The following is an 18462-nucleotide window of genomic DNA, read 5'->3' as shown; positions in this document are numbered from 1 at the left end:
ATCGAATTCCAAATCTCATTTAGATTGACGTCATAACGGAGATTTACTCGGAGATTTCAGAAAATGTTGATGAAAGCAACGCAGTGAATAAAAACCCTAATCTCGTACCCAGATGTTTGTATTTGGAGAAAACATTTGGTGAAATCGATCATGTTCTCCAATCTGACTGGTCATTGAAAATGGCCCAATGCGAGTCGCGTCTTGTCGCGTAAGAAATTTTCTCGCAACTTTCCAAATCTTTCCCCTTTGCACGCGCGGAGATGCAAGCCTTACAAAGAATCTATCTTGGCACTTCAGTCCTTCTGTGGAAGTGGTTTTTGTATCGATTTAACTTTAACGTTTCATTAAACTGCAACAGGTTCTTACAAACTAACATATTTTTTACATTGTTCTCTTAAATGGTTGTGAAATTTTTGTTTGGTAATCTGACGCGTGTAACTAAGTTGTACGCGTAGTTTAGCGCGCCAATATTGTGTACCATTGTCAACAAAAAGTTAGTGGTGCTTTCTGGTAACCCCAAACTTTTAAGTTAAATAATAAATATAAAGTCATTTCAATGGTTATTTCGATGAGTAAATCTTCCTAAGTCGGTGATATAAGAAGATCTACTCGGAGTTTTCGAACTCATTAAAGTAAAAAGCGCCAAATCTTACTTAAGTGGCAAAAAAAAAATTATCTATCAATAAAAAGCCACAAAATAGCTTCTTAATGCTTTTCATTTTTACAGACTCTCTTACTTTTCCAATTCCCGTTGACCATTCAGCTTGTCATCGACACTGAGTTAGCCTGTGAGTTCTTGATTCTTTGTTTCTGAGAAGAATGTTTTTCAAATGTCTCTCATAACAACTAATGGCAGCTTTTCGCGCAAATAAGTACGACGTTTTACTTAATCATGAAAAGTTGTCAACATTTTAGTTTTCAAAATCAATAAAAGTCGATTTATAGTAAAACAAATTGTGCACAAAACTTGGGGAGGTGGGGGGGGGGGGGGGGGGGGAGTGAGATAAGCATGCCAGTGTTGGCATTTTGGGGGAAATTCCAGAAAAGATGTAATACCTGGCCGACCGATATTAATTGGCTTAAATAGCTTTCGTTTGCTAAGTATCGGGAACAAAAATTGGAAGAGTCCATAAGGCGACTCTAAAAGCAATAAAATCTGCTTTTATTTTAGATCGAAGAAATAATTTCTTCGAGATGGAGAGAAAGTTGAAACACCAGGAGCGTGAAAATGAGGTAAGTACATTACGATGTATTAAATAGAAAAATAAGAAATGGTGACAAAAATTCTTCTCCACGTCCATGAAAATTTCGTCGAAACGAAGAAGAATTTAAATTGTCATCAGCAACTGAAATAAAGTAATACACTGTGATATATTAAAAGGAAAAATGAGAGATGCGGACAAAAGTTCTTTATCATTGCGAAGAAAAATTCTTCAAAATGAAAAAGAAATGCACTAACTTTATTTTCTTGCTTTTGACGATTTTTAAATTGTCATCAGCCACAAAATAGTAAGAGCAATGCCTGTGATCCTGAGGGAAATTCTATTTGAAATGTTTAAAGGAGAATTGAATTTCATAAGAAAATATCAGACTGAATCGCTCTTAAAGAGAGGCGGATATTTCATGACAAGATTTGAGAGCGATTTGCTAAAAGAGATTCTAACGATACTGGAATGATAAAAACTTAATATCTACTTAATCAGACAATACTTTACATGTTCCTGATTTTTTGTAAAATTTAGGAGACTAACTACTGAGTTGCAAGTGCAGATTTCCGTATTTTCATAGGATTTAATAATAAATAATTTGAACTTGATAATTATTGCAAAGCGAAAGCTTACTTTGTTATTCATGAAATCGCCGATAGCCTTGTTATTCATTCGTTCATTGATTCGTTCGTTCATTTTCCTTCTTTTTTCCATTTTTCTTTTAGAAGTTAAAAGAGAAATTAAAGTCAAAAGAAGAGTACTTGAAATTGATGACCAGAGAAACAGAGTAAGCGATTGTTGTTTTAATCATTTTTTTAAATTAAAATACAACACGGTGTTTATATATCAGTCGGACAGACCACATAGAGCCAACAGCAAACCGTCTCTTTTCCTTCGCTAAGCGTGTGTAGTGTTAAGATCTTCTAGAAGAGGCGATAGGGTCGTTCAGAGCCACATAAGGTTAAGCTAAAGGTTTCTAAGTTAGAACAGTGTAGCAGGTGCCAATTGAAACTCGCCTCATTGCTTCCTCCAACCGTTTACATTGTAAAATACTAAAAGCAGGTGATGAGGTGTTTTGGAGGCACAAAAAACAAATCTAAGCTTTCGTATTAGTATAGAGAATTTTATACCTACTGATTGATCGAGCCCATTTGGACAAAATATGAGAAAGGAATTCGAAAAAATGGAATGGACGAAAATCGGCCGATTTATGAAAATCTCTGGCAATGCTCGAATGTAAGTATTTTCAAAGGCTCTCCTTCGAAGGCTCCGATCTTTCTCTAGTCAAGGGCTCTAAGTAAATATAATTAGGTAATTATTTTCTTATGGCGTTTTTGCTAAGTCTAAGGGCAGATTACATTCATTATCCTTATTTCTTTTACATTTGTTGCAGCATGAAATATAAGCAGTTGACTGCAGCCAAGAAAAAAATTCAGGCCGCAAAAGAGAAGGCTCAGGTTTGAAATTTAGACAGATGGGAATCTGGTTTTTTTCTCTCAAAAAATAAACAAATGATGGGGGCTGGTAGAATGGTGTGAACTGGGTAAAATGGGGGAATGATGGAATAAGGAGATGGAAAATGGGCAAAAAAACAAACTGGAGGGAGAACGGTGAAAACAAGGATAGCAGGGTTAACTAAGAGACAAGGGTGGAACAGGGGGAAGAGAATGAACAGAGGGATAAAGTAAGGAACAGGGGAAGGGGGGACGATGATCTATGGGGAAACCAAAAGAAGTGAGAATAAGAGCGACAAAACCATGGAACTGGGGAATAGATGCCGGAACAGGGATAAAAGAGGGAACCGTGGGATAAAACATTTAAACGAAGAACAAGGTGATCAGTGGGGTATTGTGTCTACAGGGAAAAAGATGCAAAAATTTGAGGCCATTAACTAGGAGGAATACGAGTTTTCAGGGGGAATGCAAGGAAACAAGAGACTGGGAATCAGGGATACGAATAGGGGATAGGGGTATTAGTGGGAGGGGGAGTCACGTGGGAAGGAGGACGAAGTTATGGGAGATAAGGGGTGAGAAACAAAAAAGGAATCAGGAGATTAGAAATCGTACAAAAACAAGAAATGGAGATTACGGTTGAGAGCAAAAGAAAAGAGACAGCGAGACAAGGGTTGAGGGATAGTGAAGTATAAAAGGACTCAGGAGATTAGGAATGAGAGCAGGGCCAAAGTTGGCATAGGGGGGGGGGGGGGTTGGAGGGGTTGAGGGTAAACACTGTATATGTTGGTTGATGAAAGATGGAATTAGGAACTGTTCAATTTTAGTGTTGGGAATTTTAGGTGTTTCTGTGCAAGTGTTGGGAATGAACTCAAGACATTATTCCTTCAGGTCACTTGTATATAACTGTATCTTTCATCTGTCAACAGGCTCACTTAAAATTGTTACAAGAAAAAAACACCGACTTCCACGGGTAAGTGTTCACTGCAATAATACAACAAAACTTAAAATAATGTCTTCTGATAACTTAGAGAGAGATAACGGGACGGGATGAGTTATCATGTGTTATTTTTCTTTACAAAATATAAAAGTGTTATTGTATTACTTTGTGTTTCTTTCTAGGACACTTCAGGAGCTGAAAGTCGAAGACGACAATGTTGATCAAGAAGAGGTAATTTCCCTAAATTTTAAAAACAGAAAAGAAGGCCCTCTTTGCCTTTCCAACAAGCAAACTCTCGATTAATTTTAAAGGTACAAGTAATCATCTTTTTATTTCGTTCATCATCATAACAGACAAAATCATTGATTTAATCGTCGTCATTGTCATTATCATCCTGATTATCCTGAAATCATTCCATTGCCATGTTAATCATTGTCATTGTCACACACCATCACCACGTGACCAAACCGAATCATCATCATCATAATTACTAGTGGAAGTGTTTTTCCAAAGTTATACTATAAAGGTTTTGAAAATTAATTGTCTGAACTTATTACATCAAGTCCTACTTTATTGCAGAACGACAATGAACTAATAAAGCATATGTCTTTCAATTGCATTGTCTTACTCCATTAAAGAAGGAGTTGCAGAGAGATAACGGGAGGAGATCATTCATGGTTGACTATTTTCAATGAAAAATGTAAAAGTGCTATTGCGTCGCGTTGTGCTTCTTTCTAGGAAAGTTCATGGGCTGATCATATGATCACAAATTCATCGCTATCATCATTATCTTCACCATTATCACCATCATCATCATCATCATCATATTCTTATCATTATTATTATTATTAGTATTATTATTATTATTATTATTATTATTACTATTATTATTATTATTATTATTATAATTATTATCATTATTATAATTATTATACTACTACTTCTACTACTACTACTACTACTACTACTAATAATAATTATTATTATTATCATTATTATTATTACTATTATTATTATTATTATTATTTATATTTTTATTTTTATCATTATTTTGTTACTGACAGCAATCAGTGACAGAACTTATTACATCACTAATAACCCCTTCTTTATTGCAGAAAAAAAAATGAAGTCAAGAGGTATGTACGTTTTTAATATTTATTTTCGTAGCTCTAGATGTTTAGAATCACAAATTGAAAATATTGTATGACAACTCCATGTTATTTAATATTTTATTTATACATGGCATTATTACCCAGAACTACAGGGTCTCTTGTTTGTGTTAAACGTTAACTCAGCATACTTTTTTGGATGATTGCAGCAAAACTAGAACGAATTTTCCAAACCTCGCGAAATGTTTATTTTCATGGTCAGTTTTAATTTTAAAAAAGCACCTTCTTAAAGTATGCACTTCTGTTTATCTGCAGGGATATTGAGAATTTGGTCCGAAAAATAAAAGAAAAGAAGCAAGAGGTACCTGATGATGTCATTTACGCTGAAGTATACTGTTATATTTTCTTAGTTTAAGTTTCATATTCAACTTTTATTCGAACAAATTTAGTTCATGAAGTTCTTCTGAGAATAAACCAAATGGTTGTTGATCAGATTAGTTATTATGTTGATCCAAAACATTAAAAATTGGAAACGTGTTCCCATAAATCCCATAGCTCGAAGGGCTGGCCAATCAGCAGACTAATAGCATTTGCACAGAGTATATACACGTATTTCAATATGCTTCAATACGTATATACAAAAAGACTTGTTTTGTGATTGCTTTCACGATAGTCATTTCAAAATAACTCCAAAGCAGATTGGCACATTGTTTATTGATCGTTTTTTGTTTTGATATAGAGGGAACAGCGAAAGGCCTCTTTAGATGAAGTGAACGAAAGTTTCCAGGTTTGTTTAATTATTTCACACGGTCGTAAATCGTTCGCTTTCCTCTGCTTTAAGTAAACTTGTTTCTTGTGTTTGTCTGTGCCAGAAAAAGCGTCTTCCCTTGCAGGTTAAATTCAAAGTTTATCGCCTTCCCCCCCCCCCCCCCCCCCCCACCCCATCTACATAGATCCTTCACTACAGCACTAAAATCGTTCATCCAGTACTTCCCACCTTTAAAGCTTTTCTTCCTTTTTTTTTTCTTATTTTCTTTTTCACTCGATCAACAGACCGTCCCGGAAACGAGGCAGCAGATGGAGAGGTAAATATATTGAACACCAAGTTATATTCTCTGGTTAATTTTATATCTCGATTTGCACTACTTATAGGTGAATACAAAACTTGACGTGCCATAGTATGGCTTGTTAATAAATTCAAATGGAAAAGACGAAATGGTAACCTTGTTAGGAGCATGGGGAATAACCTCAGGTTGAAATCTTGAAAACGGATTTATGTTGATAACGTAAATACTGTTAGAAGCTTGTATCACTTGCAGGAATCGCTTTATTGATTCTCTTTTTTTCCTTCTCTCGTTTTATATCTGTTTGTTAAGATTACCGAGTAATAGTTTATCGTCAGCCATTACCTAAAACGTTATGCTAATACTTTTCTACCTCTTTTCCGTATAGTGAACTAAAACAAATGAAAAGTGAAGGAAAAAGCTGCAAAGAGCAGGTGGGTTTATACAAACTAAAACAGAAATAAGTTCCTTGCACTTAGAAGTCACGTGACCCAAAATTGCAAAGTCACGTTTAAATGCAAGAGGCCTGTTAATAAGTGGACGCGTTTTGCTTGAGAATGTGGAGCTTTGACGCTTGAACTCTTATATAAAGTTCATATTTCCGTGCAACATTAATCCGTAAAGAAGGAAATGGTTTTTATTGAAGTTATCCACTCACTGCCATGCTTATCTATTGATATATTAAGTGGCTTGTTGATTGATTGATTGATTAGTTGGACGGCTGATTGTTTTATTGATTGATAGGTTGCTTGCTTGCTTGATTGATTGATTGATTGATTGAATAAATGAATGAATGAATGAATGAATGAATGAATGAATGAATGAATGTTACAGGCTGCTTGCTTCGTTTGATTGATTGGTTCAATAGCTGATTGATTGATGATTGATAGGTTTCTTGATTGATTGATTGATTGATTAATGGATAGGTTTCTTGATTGATTGATTGAAAAATGGTTTATTCGAGATAAGTTTAACAAATTCAATGGCACTGAACCGAAATTTGGCAGATAAAAAGATCTTATCATTCTTAAAATTTCTAAGCATAATAGGTAGTGCTATAGATCACGTGACATGTCACGTGATCGTTTTTGTGAAAAAAAAAACCAAAGATTTGACAGCCAGGCGACGGTTTTAAGAGAAAACATTAAACAAAACGCGTTTCTAATAAAGATTAAATATCTCCATCGCTTCACGTTTGGAATAATCGTTCATCGTTATTCAGAAAAAAATTGTCAGGATAAAGGTCATTTCTTAGTCCACAATTCAATTTTCGATTGTTAATTTCTATAATTTAAAAACTTGAGGACAGTCATTCCAAACGTAGAATGTTCAATATTTTAAATCTGCTTCGAAAACACTAATTCAGTTATCTATATAAAGAAAATTCGCCGCCGTATCGCTGATTTACGAAATTTTAATTTTTTGGTCACGTGATCAAAGTTATACGTTAAGGCAAAAGAAATCATAGAGTTACATATTCAGGAAAAAAATTCATCATGTTTTAGGCAGACAAACCAAAGATATAGGGGATCATTCATAATTTCTAAACACCCTTCAAAACTGCTTGAGTGGTTTGATCTCATTTCATTTCCTCTTATTTAGGTCTCCAAAGTGCAGGAAGCACTTGATCATCACGAAGAGATGAAAAAGTGAGTATATTTTTTTTAAAAATATGTTCCTTTATCTGATCAAAAGATTGCATTGGTCTTACTGCTCCTTTGACTGCCAGTGATTCTAAAGTTTATGGACGAATAAGCTCTATTTGTTTTCTGTTTAGGGAACAATTGGATGTGAACAGCAAACTTCAAAAAGAGAACGACCAGTTTGTAAGTCTCCTTTTAACTTACAATTATATGACTTTTAATTGTAATTATTTTACTATTCGGTTGCAGACTACATGAGAAACCACAATCGTTCCAAACCTTAGGAAAGAAATATCGCGTAGAAAGAAAAGTATAAATGTGTTAAGATCAGCGATGTTGAGAAAACCAAGTGCGACGATTTAATCAAAATACAAAAGTTGGGGTAGAAAAATGGTTCCACTCATTGTGTAGCAGACAGTAAATGTTCTGGTTAAAGTTTTTCGGAGAACAAAAGTTTCGCCTTCACTGTTTAAGTGCTTTTGTGTTTAATTTGTTTTAGACTGCGGCCTTGGATGAAGAAAACAGGAGGGTGGAGGTACCTTGCTGTGGTTACGCTAGATGCTGAATAAACCGATATACTATGTAAATGCATAAAAAATGAGACAACTTCTAGACCTCAAACTAATGAAACACTATTTCTGTATTTCAGCGATAAATATAAGTTTTAATTCGGTAGATAGAAAGAACGGCGAAAAAATACATCAACAACAACAAATAAGCAAAGAAGTAAATGAAAACAACAACACACAAAAAGGAATAATTCCCAAGTAAAGCCGTAAGCAGTCAGTTTGGGAAAACCTTTTGTCACATATGCTATGATATTGCTTTACCACGCTCCACTAATGAAATTATAAGGGAAACAAATCTTGCCAATCGGGAACTCGCCTCAGACTCAGTTCAGTTTTCCCGCGCTTTATGCAAGTTTCTTATAGTTGTCATGTTTCGAGTTCTGATTGGTTCATTGGTTGGGGTGATTAACTTGGTTTCATTTTAGAGACACTGACCCTTAACACCACCTTATGTTTTCGAAATTGATATTTGTAGAGTAAAAGATGTTAAGACTCAGTTTGAATTTAACCGGAAAAAATACAATCCTTTCATATTATTTTCTCCTTATTTAAACCAGGAACTACTATATAGTCCGAGGAACTTGTTTTAATCAAAGCGAACGTATGAACCAGACTATGAACACTGAAAATGTGAATGATTTTCCGTTACTTCCAACTGTCAAAGAGAAGCCCGCATGAAATCATATCTTTGTTGTGTTGCTTGACAATTATTCTAAACTGTGTATTTTTTTCTACATCCTTAGAAACTAAAAGTAGAGATGGAAAGGTAAATGAGAGATTGATGAGATTTTAAAATCCTCGCCTTTTTTTGTTTCATATTAAGATGTTGTGAGATGAGCTCAAATACTTTGTTTGGCTTTATAGGGAAATGGAGAGCTTGTCGAAGAGAATGGTGGACATGAATCAGGTATTATAACTGTAAAAGCTTTTGAGTTTTGTCACGTCACCAGGAGTCGGAGACACTGCGGCATTTTCGAGCTTAAAATTCATTTATAAATAGGTCCAGGCTAGTTTTAAAGCCTTCACGCTGCATCAAATGAAGCGAGCTGTGTTGGAGGCACTGGCTCGAGCAGTGACGCCAACTTTAATTTTCTACATCTTCGACAACGCGTCGACAAATACTGGAAACCAGGCTTAGATAGGACATTGCTTTGGCTGGATCACTGAGCTAAACAAAATGGATGGCATACGGGATTGAGGAATGTGATGAACGGAAAAATGGATTAAATTAGTGAATGCCATTGCCGGCGGAGGAGGGTGATAACGTTTGAGTCTTAGAAAGAGGCCATGATGAGTGAAAAGTATTCTTATCGTCACTGTCAGAAGAAAAGAGTTCCTCTGTTTCTTGGCAGAAGTGCATACGTTGCTTTGCTACGATGGCAACCGGGAGATGAATCATTGCCTTGCTATTTTAGGTTTCTCTTGCTGTCCAATTTAAAATCACCAGTCCGTCTGTGACCGCTATTCTAATAATTTCTTTCCTTTTTATTTTTTTGTTTCCGCAGTCGTTCACAGATGAAATTGAGGAGCTTAACAGGTAAAAACAATCTTTTCATGCTTCCAACCCATTAGATTATTTTCTATTTTGATGACAACTTCGCGGTTACATTAAACATTCCTGCGCAAAATGAAAAGGAATTTCCGGAAACTCACACTCTCACTGAAGCATATAATTAATACATTTTTACCATTTTTATTAATTTAGAGAGGGCGCAAAAAAGGCTAAAGAATTCTCTGCCTGGCGACAACAGGTGAGAAAGAACAGAAGGAATGTTACCTATGAAACGTCGCTGCTGTTTGAAACTTTACTTTGACTCTAAATAAGAAACTTAGTGAGTAGTGGGGAAGGCATGGCGCCGGGCCAAATGGCCTTCATTCTATTTTGAAGTTATTCCTTGTAAAACGTATACAATGAAAAACCTAAAACAAACACAAAACGAGAGAACATTTTGTAGGCGCTTACATAATGGCTTTGGGAGAAAAACCCAAAGCCGTATTAACCTAGAAATCAAAACTTCCCTGGCAATTACCTTGCACTTTTCATTATGAAAGGCTGTTAAGATATTCGTTGAAGCAGCGGGTTCTTTATAGACTGAACTCAGGATTGTCGGTAACAGCAGCAAGCAGATTTATTCCCCAACACTAGAAGTCTACACAGCTCACAGGTTCTTGTCACACAGAATTTAGCACACAGCTCTGAAACACAGCATTTATTTTACACTTGAATCAGCACACAGCTCCGTCATGAAACCCTTTGAATAGACTTCTTGACACACTGTTTATATTTCTCTGAAAATCTCTCTGTCAAACCACTAAGCTTACTTGCTTATGCAGTAGTCGTGTAGTAAGGTCTTAGACCCTTCCAGAATCCATTTTCAATAACTTAAAATTCACGGCAGCGTATATATGCTATTTAAAACCAATTATGTAAACCGTGACTCAAAATTTTAAAATGTTCTGGAAATTTCCATAGAATGCTCAATAGCATGTTATGGAAAATTTCGGGAAATAAAGACAACTTTCGTAACGAACGCACATTTCTAATTTAGCATCAGTAATCCTGCTTTCCAAAGCTAATTAGTCTAACTTGCTGTTTTCTTTTTCACGATTGCGATGAGCTTGAAAACGAAGATACTTATCTTTGTTTGCAAGTTCTGAAAAAGGTCCATTGCGATTACCTTGCACTTGTCATTATGAAACGCACATTTTAAAATTTATGATCAGTAATCTTGGCTTGCCAAGGTAGTTACTAGTCTAACTTGCTGGTTTCTATTTCAGGCCAAGGATCAACTGGACAATGAAGAAAAGTAAGTTCAGCAAAGTAGAAAATCTAGCTAGCTAAACTAATGTATCAATGGAACGAAAACCATATTCTTAGAAATGAGAATGACTGTAGGGAACTGAGAGAGCTGGCGTAACTAAGCAAAACTTGTTGCGCTTTGTAAACTTCCACCAGCCCACTGAAAGGAATGATAAGGGCCGGTCATACTTGATTAGATTTCAGTTTGTAATTAGTTCGGGTTGGATTACACTGCAATTCTCAATGCATAATAAAATATTGTAATAAAACTGAGAGATTTTTAATATTAGTTTGAAATACTTTCGTGGACAATCTGTGAGTAAGATCGTTTTTCTGTTTTCTCTCTTACAGTGAACTGACAGAACTTAAGAAAGTGCTTGAACCACTGCAGGAAGTGAGTATTGAGAATACATTCATACATCAGAAATATTTGGAAGTGTATACGGCAGAAAGTCTTTTTTTTATTTGTGTCATTCATCAAATCGTCATGTTGTTCCTGTATGAACATCGAAAAAGAAATCCTTATTAATTTTCTTCCCCGCATTTGTGGCGCATAAAAGTGTCAAATTTCACTTCCAGGAGACTGAGAATGGTAGTTCTGAGAAGTCCTCAGTTGTTTTTCGTGTGCAGAGGAGGAAAACTTTGTTGATGAAAGTAAGAATAGGGTTGTTGGATACTCAGAATGAAACAACTGAGGAATAAAGAAACGGCGAGACTATTCAAAGCAATCAATCAATTCATCCGTGTGGACTGGACTTTAGATTTACGCGTGTCATTTCGGTTTTAAGCAAAGACTGTTTTCGATACCACCCTTCCACAGCGAGCCCTAACTTCCCTCACACTATCCTGTAAAAAAAAAATCTGAATTGCCCCAATCCCACCCTTGCGATAGAGGCCAAACGATAACGAGAAAGTCAATGGGCAGAGGAACTTGTAAAATAAAATATTGCTTACCCATAATGTGCGGTAGCTTGAACATAGGCGTCTGTAAACGGAGTAAATTGTAATTAGAGTAGTTTTCTTCTGATAAGATGTATTAATTAATGACATGTTATCTCCTCATCAGTTTCCAACAAGAAAAGAAATCCAGGAAATCCAGAAGCGTTATCAGACTGCTATGCAGTCTATTCTGCTTTCGACGTTAAAAGAATCACCTTGTTTTATATCAGAGTACGAATAATCTGCTGTTTTGTAAATTAAATACTGTACATTTTTTCTACATCAAACTGACGTGAACAATTTGCCTTCTCGTTTTAACGGACGGAAGGAAAAAGTGCAGTCGTTTTATTATGTGATTTAAATAAATATTCGTTTTCACAGTTTGAGCTGGATTTCAATGTTTAACCTTTTGCAAATACTAAAAGATGGTCTTTTTCTGAACTGAACCTGTAGTGCTTTTCAGAAATGAGACAGATTGTCGGCGTTTCAGGAGGAATGTGAGGGAGGGTGGTAAGAAGTGTCCAGAACAACAACTAAAACTGCAGTTCAAAAAAGAGCGAGGTAGAATGAGGGGGAACGGGTTGGAAAGCGGAGGAGAAGGAGTGTTCACGGTCTGTCCAATCCAGAAAGATGGGCTGGAGAAGGGGGAGGGGGTCGGGAAGTGCCAAGTATCCAGTATCGCGCTTATAAAATAACGCAAGGTAGATCATCGATCTGCGTGATTTCCATGTAGAATCAAAAGAAACAAAGTGGAGAAAGTCACTTCCTGCGAGCAGAGCTGAGGCGAGTCTTAATTACCAGCGTTTAGCTCTCTCAGGGGACAAGCAGGATAATGTCCGGCTCTCTAGCGGCTAAGACGTTTGTGTGCTTCGTATCATTGCACCAAACAATACTTTTGGGCTTCCGTGCAATCGTTGTTAACCATTTAAAGTTCTTCCTCTCTTTTGAAGTGCGCAACTCTATTGCGCATTAAGGCAAAGTCAAAGTTTCTATAAGCTGCTATATGTAACTGCTAAATGTTATTCAGTCCCTGTTTGAAAACCAACTCTGTGAAGCTCGATTTAGTACCGTTGAGCAAAATATCTGCAAAACCAGTATGGTAACCAAATGTTTTCCTTCAGATGGCCAAGCATAATGACGGTTACCCTCTAGTGTATCAGTTTAAGGAAAATCCTATTATTGTGTATCTATTAATGCTATGGCATTTGAAAGCAGACTGTGATGTTCAGTTATTACGAAAGTCTATCTCTAAGAAATTAAACTGTGACTCCCCTAAGAAAATCGTTCCTATGTCCAACCTCTACAGTAAGAAACATCTTATATGGCGCCGATTTCCTAACATCAAAAGGCGCTATCGATTTACGTGAGCAAATAATGAAAACTGATTATTGTTTGAAAAAAAACCTGCGACAAAACGATTAGTTTTTAGAAAAATAACATGTATCAGTTAATAAAGTTTCTTGTCTAACCTAACGAAGGTGCGTCGATCACAGTAAAATTGAAAGACGCCGTTCAGACGCCGTTCAGTCGTGGCAAGTTGTTTACCCAAGCGTCCTCTGAACAAATATGCCTCAAAATTGCATAATATCACCACAACAATATAAGATATCAAGTTCTAATTTGTTTCACGGGGTTTATTTTGAAAACTAAGCCAATTTTATCGATAAGGTTCGTAGAAAGATACATGTTGTTTGGCAGTTGTTCATGCTCTGATGGTTGGTGGCCAAATGTAGGTGAGAATGGCCTGGCCAGGCCCTTTATATCCGGAACTTCCTGTTTCAGACAATTGTTGATTTATTTCCCGCTGAGATTCAAAAGTGGTCAACAAACTTGACCTTAACTGATTTATACTGGACAAAAATCAGCTTATGGTGCAACTCCAATGGTTCGTGCTGTGATACTCTAAGAGGAACCGCTGAAGTAACTAAAACAGAAAGGGAGAAATAAAACGTCTGTCACTGAAAAATCCCACAGAAATTATGTCGCATAAATTATCATGAGTATTTCGTGGCAAAAGCCAATCGGAGTTGATTCTTCTGCCTTTACCTTTACGTTAGGAAACGAATGCTAATTCTAGTTTTCCTTCTTACAAGTTTAAGTATAACTTGTAACGTATTATTTATCCTCTCGTTGAATTTTGCATTGTAATTTTATTGTATTTTAGGCGTAATGTTTGCGTGATTTCTTGGAAAATTAGATGGACATTTGTAATCCGTTGGTTCGTTTACTAACAGTGCGCAGGTGCAAAGCAACCAATTGGAGCCTTAAATCCCTCATCTTACAGAAATAGAAGGATAGTGAAACACTATTAACAACGCCGCTTCAAGAAAAGGAAATGTGAGATGTCTGCACGTACGCTGTAAGAGATTGGACTGGGTTAAATAAAACATACCCAGTCCCAATGAAAATTTGCATGTCTACTAAAATTGATCGAAAGAAGAGCTAATTTGATGCAAATGAGCCGCATATTTGTAGCAATATTCAGTCTCATCAGTTAAAGGCAGTTTTGGAGCCAAGTTGGCATTATTCACGTTACCAAGAAACGAGGTGAGTAGCAATTCTTTATTATAGCCCAATCAAGTAGTAAAATGGTTTCTGTCTGAAATATATCACGCTTTTTAAGGGTAGGGTTTGCCGATCGTTTCATAAACTCCAATTAAGTTTGTTGTGAGCGTCGTTTCCCAGTGAATATGCTGTTGGGCTGTTGCAAGGCTGAAACATTCAAACAAACCTGGCATGGGATTATTATTTCGTGCTTCTCTGTTAACATTCCAGTAAAATTTCAGTCCACGAAGAACACTGTTATCTACTGAAGACAACCTCTCAGTTGAGTTATATAAAAATACTCTAAGTAAATAGCGATGAGACGAATCAATAAGTGACGATTGTGTTCAAATAACTGAATAAAAAGAAAGACGTAGTATTCCACGAGTCGTGATTTTCAAAGAAAGAACTATCTTCCTTCTGAACGTGAGTCAAACCCATTCCTATAATACATGGTCGGTCGCTAACGACTGAGCTACAGGGTGACATGGAAAGCTGGATCATTTAGTAAAAAATTTAAGGAAGGGAAGAATATATTTTTAGAAACGCAATCGTTTTGCTCATCAGTTTTAACTGACTCAAAAGTCAGTTGTTGTACCGCAGGTTAGACAACTACGAGGCTAAAACAAATTATGAGGCGATGCTCCGCTTTATTAATGCAGATGGCTAAACGACAAAAAAATTGACTAAAGGAAACCGTATGGTTTAATTTTAGCTCAATTGTTTAAGAACCTTAGTTATGCACCTGCCATTTTTAGTAGTTCCTTGTTTATACTTTAGATACATTTTGGAAAAGTTTGGTGTGCCTCGATTGATTGTTTTCCAGTCAATTCAAGCAATTTATCTTTTAAATAAAAATACAGCTAAAAAAAATTGCGTTACAAAGAAGTCTGTATACCTGGGACACTTCTTGTTTATTACTTATTCGTATTCAGTCCTATCGGTTTACTGTTAATTAACAACTCATCCTCGCCTACTTCAGAGAAAAAAAAAACAATTTCCCCAGCCAAATATCTAGTGAGCGATGATTTGCACGAACTTCAATATCCTCGAGATCAAAACCTACAAATTGACGAACGTTAAAAACAACTAAAGAAATTAAACAACCATTCAGATTCTTGCTTTCACCTTATGCCATATGCGCACAGCTGATGTTTTAGCACAAAATTAATATCGTTTTAACACGTTGTCATGTTTGATCGAAATTAATCTACATACACTTATGAACTTCATGTAGACAATTATCATTTTATCAAAACGAGAATTCACCGCATTCGCAGATCTTTACGATGACAAGAACAAGCTTCAACTAAAGCAGCCTTGGACATAGTTTGGCGTTGATCGACTAACAGGGCAAAATGCGTCGCAAACATCGTAGACGAAACAAGAAATTAAACACTTCGCCACAGCAAAAATTGACACTTTTGGGTAGAGTTTGAGACTTTAAAGTAACCGTCTTTCCCAGAGAATATTTGTCGGACTCTTCGGCTGAAGGACTGACGTCTTTATGAAAAGAAGGCATAAAATCATTATTTTATTGAGATTCATTGCGAATTGTTACGTCGATATCAAGATTTCTGTAAATGTAGAATAGCCGGAATAGAAAATGGAGGGGCGATTTACGATTGATAGCCATGCGATCAAACACTTTTAGGAAGATTTTGGAAATTAGACACAGAAAGTAAATTTATTGTTGATATTTCAGAGGAGCTACCGTTCAATAAGGTAGTCAATTTTAATAAGTTAAGTCTTTGTTTTTTGTTTCAGACAGACCGTCATTGGCAAAATACCAAAGGAAAAACCTCTCTTCCAAAACTTTGCCTTTCATATTTCAGGTTGAAGATTTTATGCCCGGCCAATTTGACAAACATTCATGTTTTTTTTAACTTACATGTTTATGGCATTGCTATGACCATATATGGACACTAGCATAGCTCGTGTCTCTCAAAACAACTGCGAGACAACCGGCACACCGAACACGAATAAATCATTGAAATAAATTGAAAAGAAAGGTCTAGTCTAGGAAATGAAATATTGCTCTAAGAGTTCTACTCTAAGAAATGACTGAACATCTTTTTCTTTACTTTGTTCTTATCCACAGCTTACAACGAATTAACACGAGGAGAAGGAACGTTTAAGTTTTATTGAAGTATGATTGGTAACGCTACTGAGGATTCTTCTTTAGAAAATCTGAAACATGTGTGGAAAAAAGTTTTACTCACTGAATTTATTGTGATAGCTATAATCAACGTTTTAACTCTCGTCGCCTTTGTAAGAAATCGTCACTTACGCAAGCGCACTACGTATCTGATAATAAACCTGACTGTGGCTGATTTACTGGTGGGAGCAGTGTCGGGACCAATGAATACACTCGTCCTGGATTTGGATCGTGGGAATGGCTTCAGTTGGCAAGAATTCATCATTTTAACCTGGAGCCTCATATTTCCCCTTGCTTCTCAAGCCAATCTTTCGTTAATTTCTTTAGAGCGGTTGCACGCCACACTTTTCCCCTTCAGGCACTGTTTAATTGAGAAGTGGCTTTACGTCAAAGTTATTATTGGCAGCTGGATTACAACTACACTTCTGGCATCCATGATGTCTGTTCTTCAAGCGCTCCATTTAGTTTCAATTACGTATGCATTTACATGTTACACTTGTCTTACCCTTCTTATCATAACTGTTTCTAACGTTATCATTGCCATAAAAGTCAAAAGTAACTCTCCTCCGCAGCATTCTAGTGCAGTTGCGTCAGAAAGGAAATTGACGGTTACCTTAAGCATAGTGACCGCAGTTTCTATCCTGACTATTCTGCCCATATGTATTTGGATGGCAGTTAAGCGAGATGACATATTCAGTCAAACGTCTCTTGCAGGAACACATTTACAATTAAAGGGAACGTTAATGTTGTTACATTATGCCAATTCTATAGTCAATCCATTGATATATGCCATAAGAATGCAAGAGTTTAGCAAAGCGGTTAAGGAGCTAAGTTGTAAGAGGGCTGCAGCGACAAGAGATGTCCAGCTCATTGAACTGCATGCAATGTAGTGCATGAGCACAAACATAAAATAATAATAATAATAATAATAATAATAATAATAATAATAATAATAATAATAATAATAAAACAAAGAACAAACTTTAAAGATAAAAAAACAATCGAGATTTGGTTTAACCTGATAGGTAAGTTAGATTTTCTTTCTTTGTTATGCAAGTTTTTTTTTACAAGTATTGTAAAGAATGTTCCTTTCATATTTTGTTGGAATCAACTGTGCAGACTGTCTTTTTCTTGGTACGAGTAAAACGTGAACCTCAAAGTTGCTGAATCTCATAAGCAGGACGATCCTAAGCTACTACTACTTATTTGTTCAAGGCGTTGTTAGACAATTAACTGTAACAGCTTCTGGAAGGTTTCATTGAATAAATAACCATTGATTGTGTTGCTTTTGGTCTTTTCACTTTAGCTTGCATGTGTAATTAAGAAATCGAAGAAAGATAGATGGTGGTCCTCTACCAATTTGTTGTTGTATTTCTATGTTGGTTTGTTTTGTTTTTTGCTTAACTTCTTTTAGTTCAGAATAGCCTAGAAAAGCGAAGAAGGTTCTGAAACCCACAACTTACCCCTCCCCCCTCCATCCGCCTCTCCACTCGTCGTAGAGTATTAAAGCTAAGCAAATATACGAGGGAGAATATAGTGCGTCTAACACTGTCTTCTTCGAGGCACGAAAAATGAGATTCCGTTATAAATCCTGAAAACTTTAAACAATCTATAATGACCAACCGAACAAAGAAAAGGTGCCGGATCCTGACGGTTGTAGTCAGAAAAATTTAGAAAATGTATAACTAATGAAGAAAAGCTAACTCCACAGTGGGGCTATATACTGTACATGTATCCAACACTGAAAACTGATTCTCTGTAAAAAAAATTAATAATAATAATAAAAAAAAAATAAATAAAAAAAAAACTTCTCAGTTCATAAAGTTTTATTCTGTAGGCGAATCCTTATTGACGTCATTGCTTATATTTTTCCTCATTAGCATACGACTTAACTCATAGAAGCCGTGGCCATATATATGAACTAAATGCAGAAGTTGAAAGAGCTGATTAAGTCGACCAGTTTGCGCAATTTTTTTGCTCCTTGGAGGCAATATTGAAGGAAATATCAGCCATCTAAAACTGCGAAATTGCTGGGTG

The 18462-nt window shown here is 36.0% G+C and overlaps 2 protein-coding genes across 7 annotated transcripts in view; both read left to right on the top strand.

Moving 5' to 3' along the window:
* Window positions 1-12167, top strand: part of LOC146463081 (uncharacterized) — a 195745-nt gene extending 183578 nt beyond the window's left edge. For 2 of the 6 annotated variants that reach the window (XM_085084842.1, XM_085084841.1), the window contains exons 19-20: window positions 10763-10791; window positions 11136-11837. In XM_085084842.1, the coding sequence (XP_084940968.1) occupies window positions 10763-10791; window positions 11136-11313 (207 nt within the window). In that variant the 3' untranslated portion in view covers window positions 11314-11837. The other 4 variants (XM_085084843.1, XM_085084849.1, XM_085084846.1 and 1 more) reach the window with 4 other exon arrangements.
* Window positions 1118-4257, top strand: LOC146463082 (uncharacterized). The gene is made up of 5 exons (XM_085084866.1): window positions 1118-1233; window positions 1934-1995; window positions 2602-2665; window positions 3589-3632; window positions 3782-4257. The coding sequence occupies exons 1-5, from the start codon at window positions 1195-1197 to the stop codon at window positions 3900-3902; spliced, it is 330 nt and encodes a 109-aa protein (XP_084940992.1). The 5' UTR covers window positions 1118-1194; the 3' UTR covers window positions 3903-4257.
* Window positions 12168-18462: the final 6295 nt, after the last annotated feature.

Source organism: Pavona decussata, unplaced genomic scaffold, assembly GCF_977016875.1.
Source record: "Pavona decussata unplaced genomic scaffold, jaPavDecu1.1 SCAFFOLD_180, whole genome shotgun sequence".
In the NCBI taxonomy this organism is placed as follows: Eukaryota; Metazoa; Cnidaria; class Anthozoa; order Scleractinia; family Agariciidae; genus Pavona; species Pavona decussata.
Note: the sequence above shows the minus strand (reverse complement) of the source record. Positions and strands in the feature narration are given on the sequence as shown.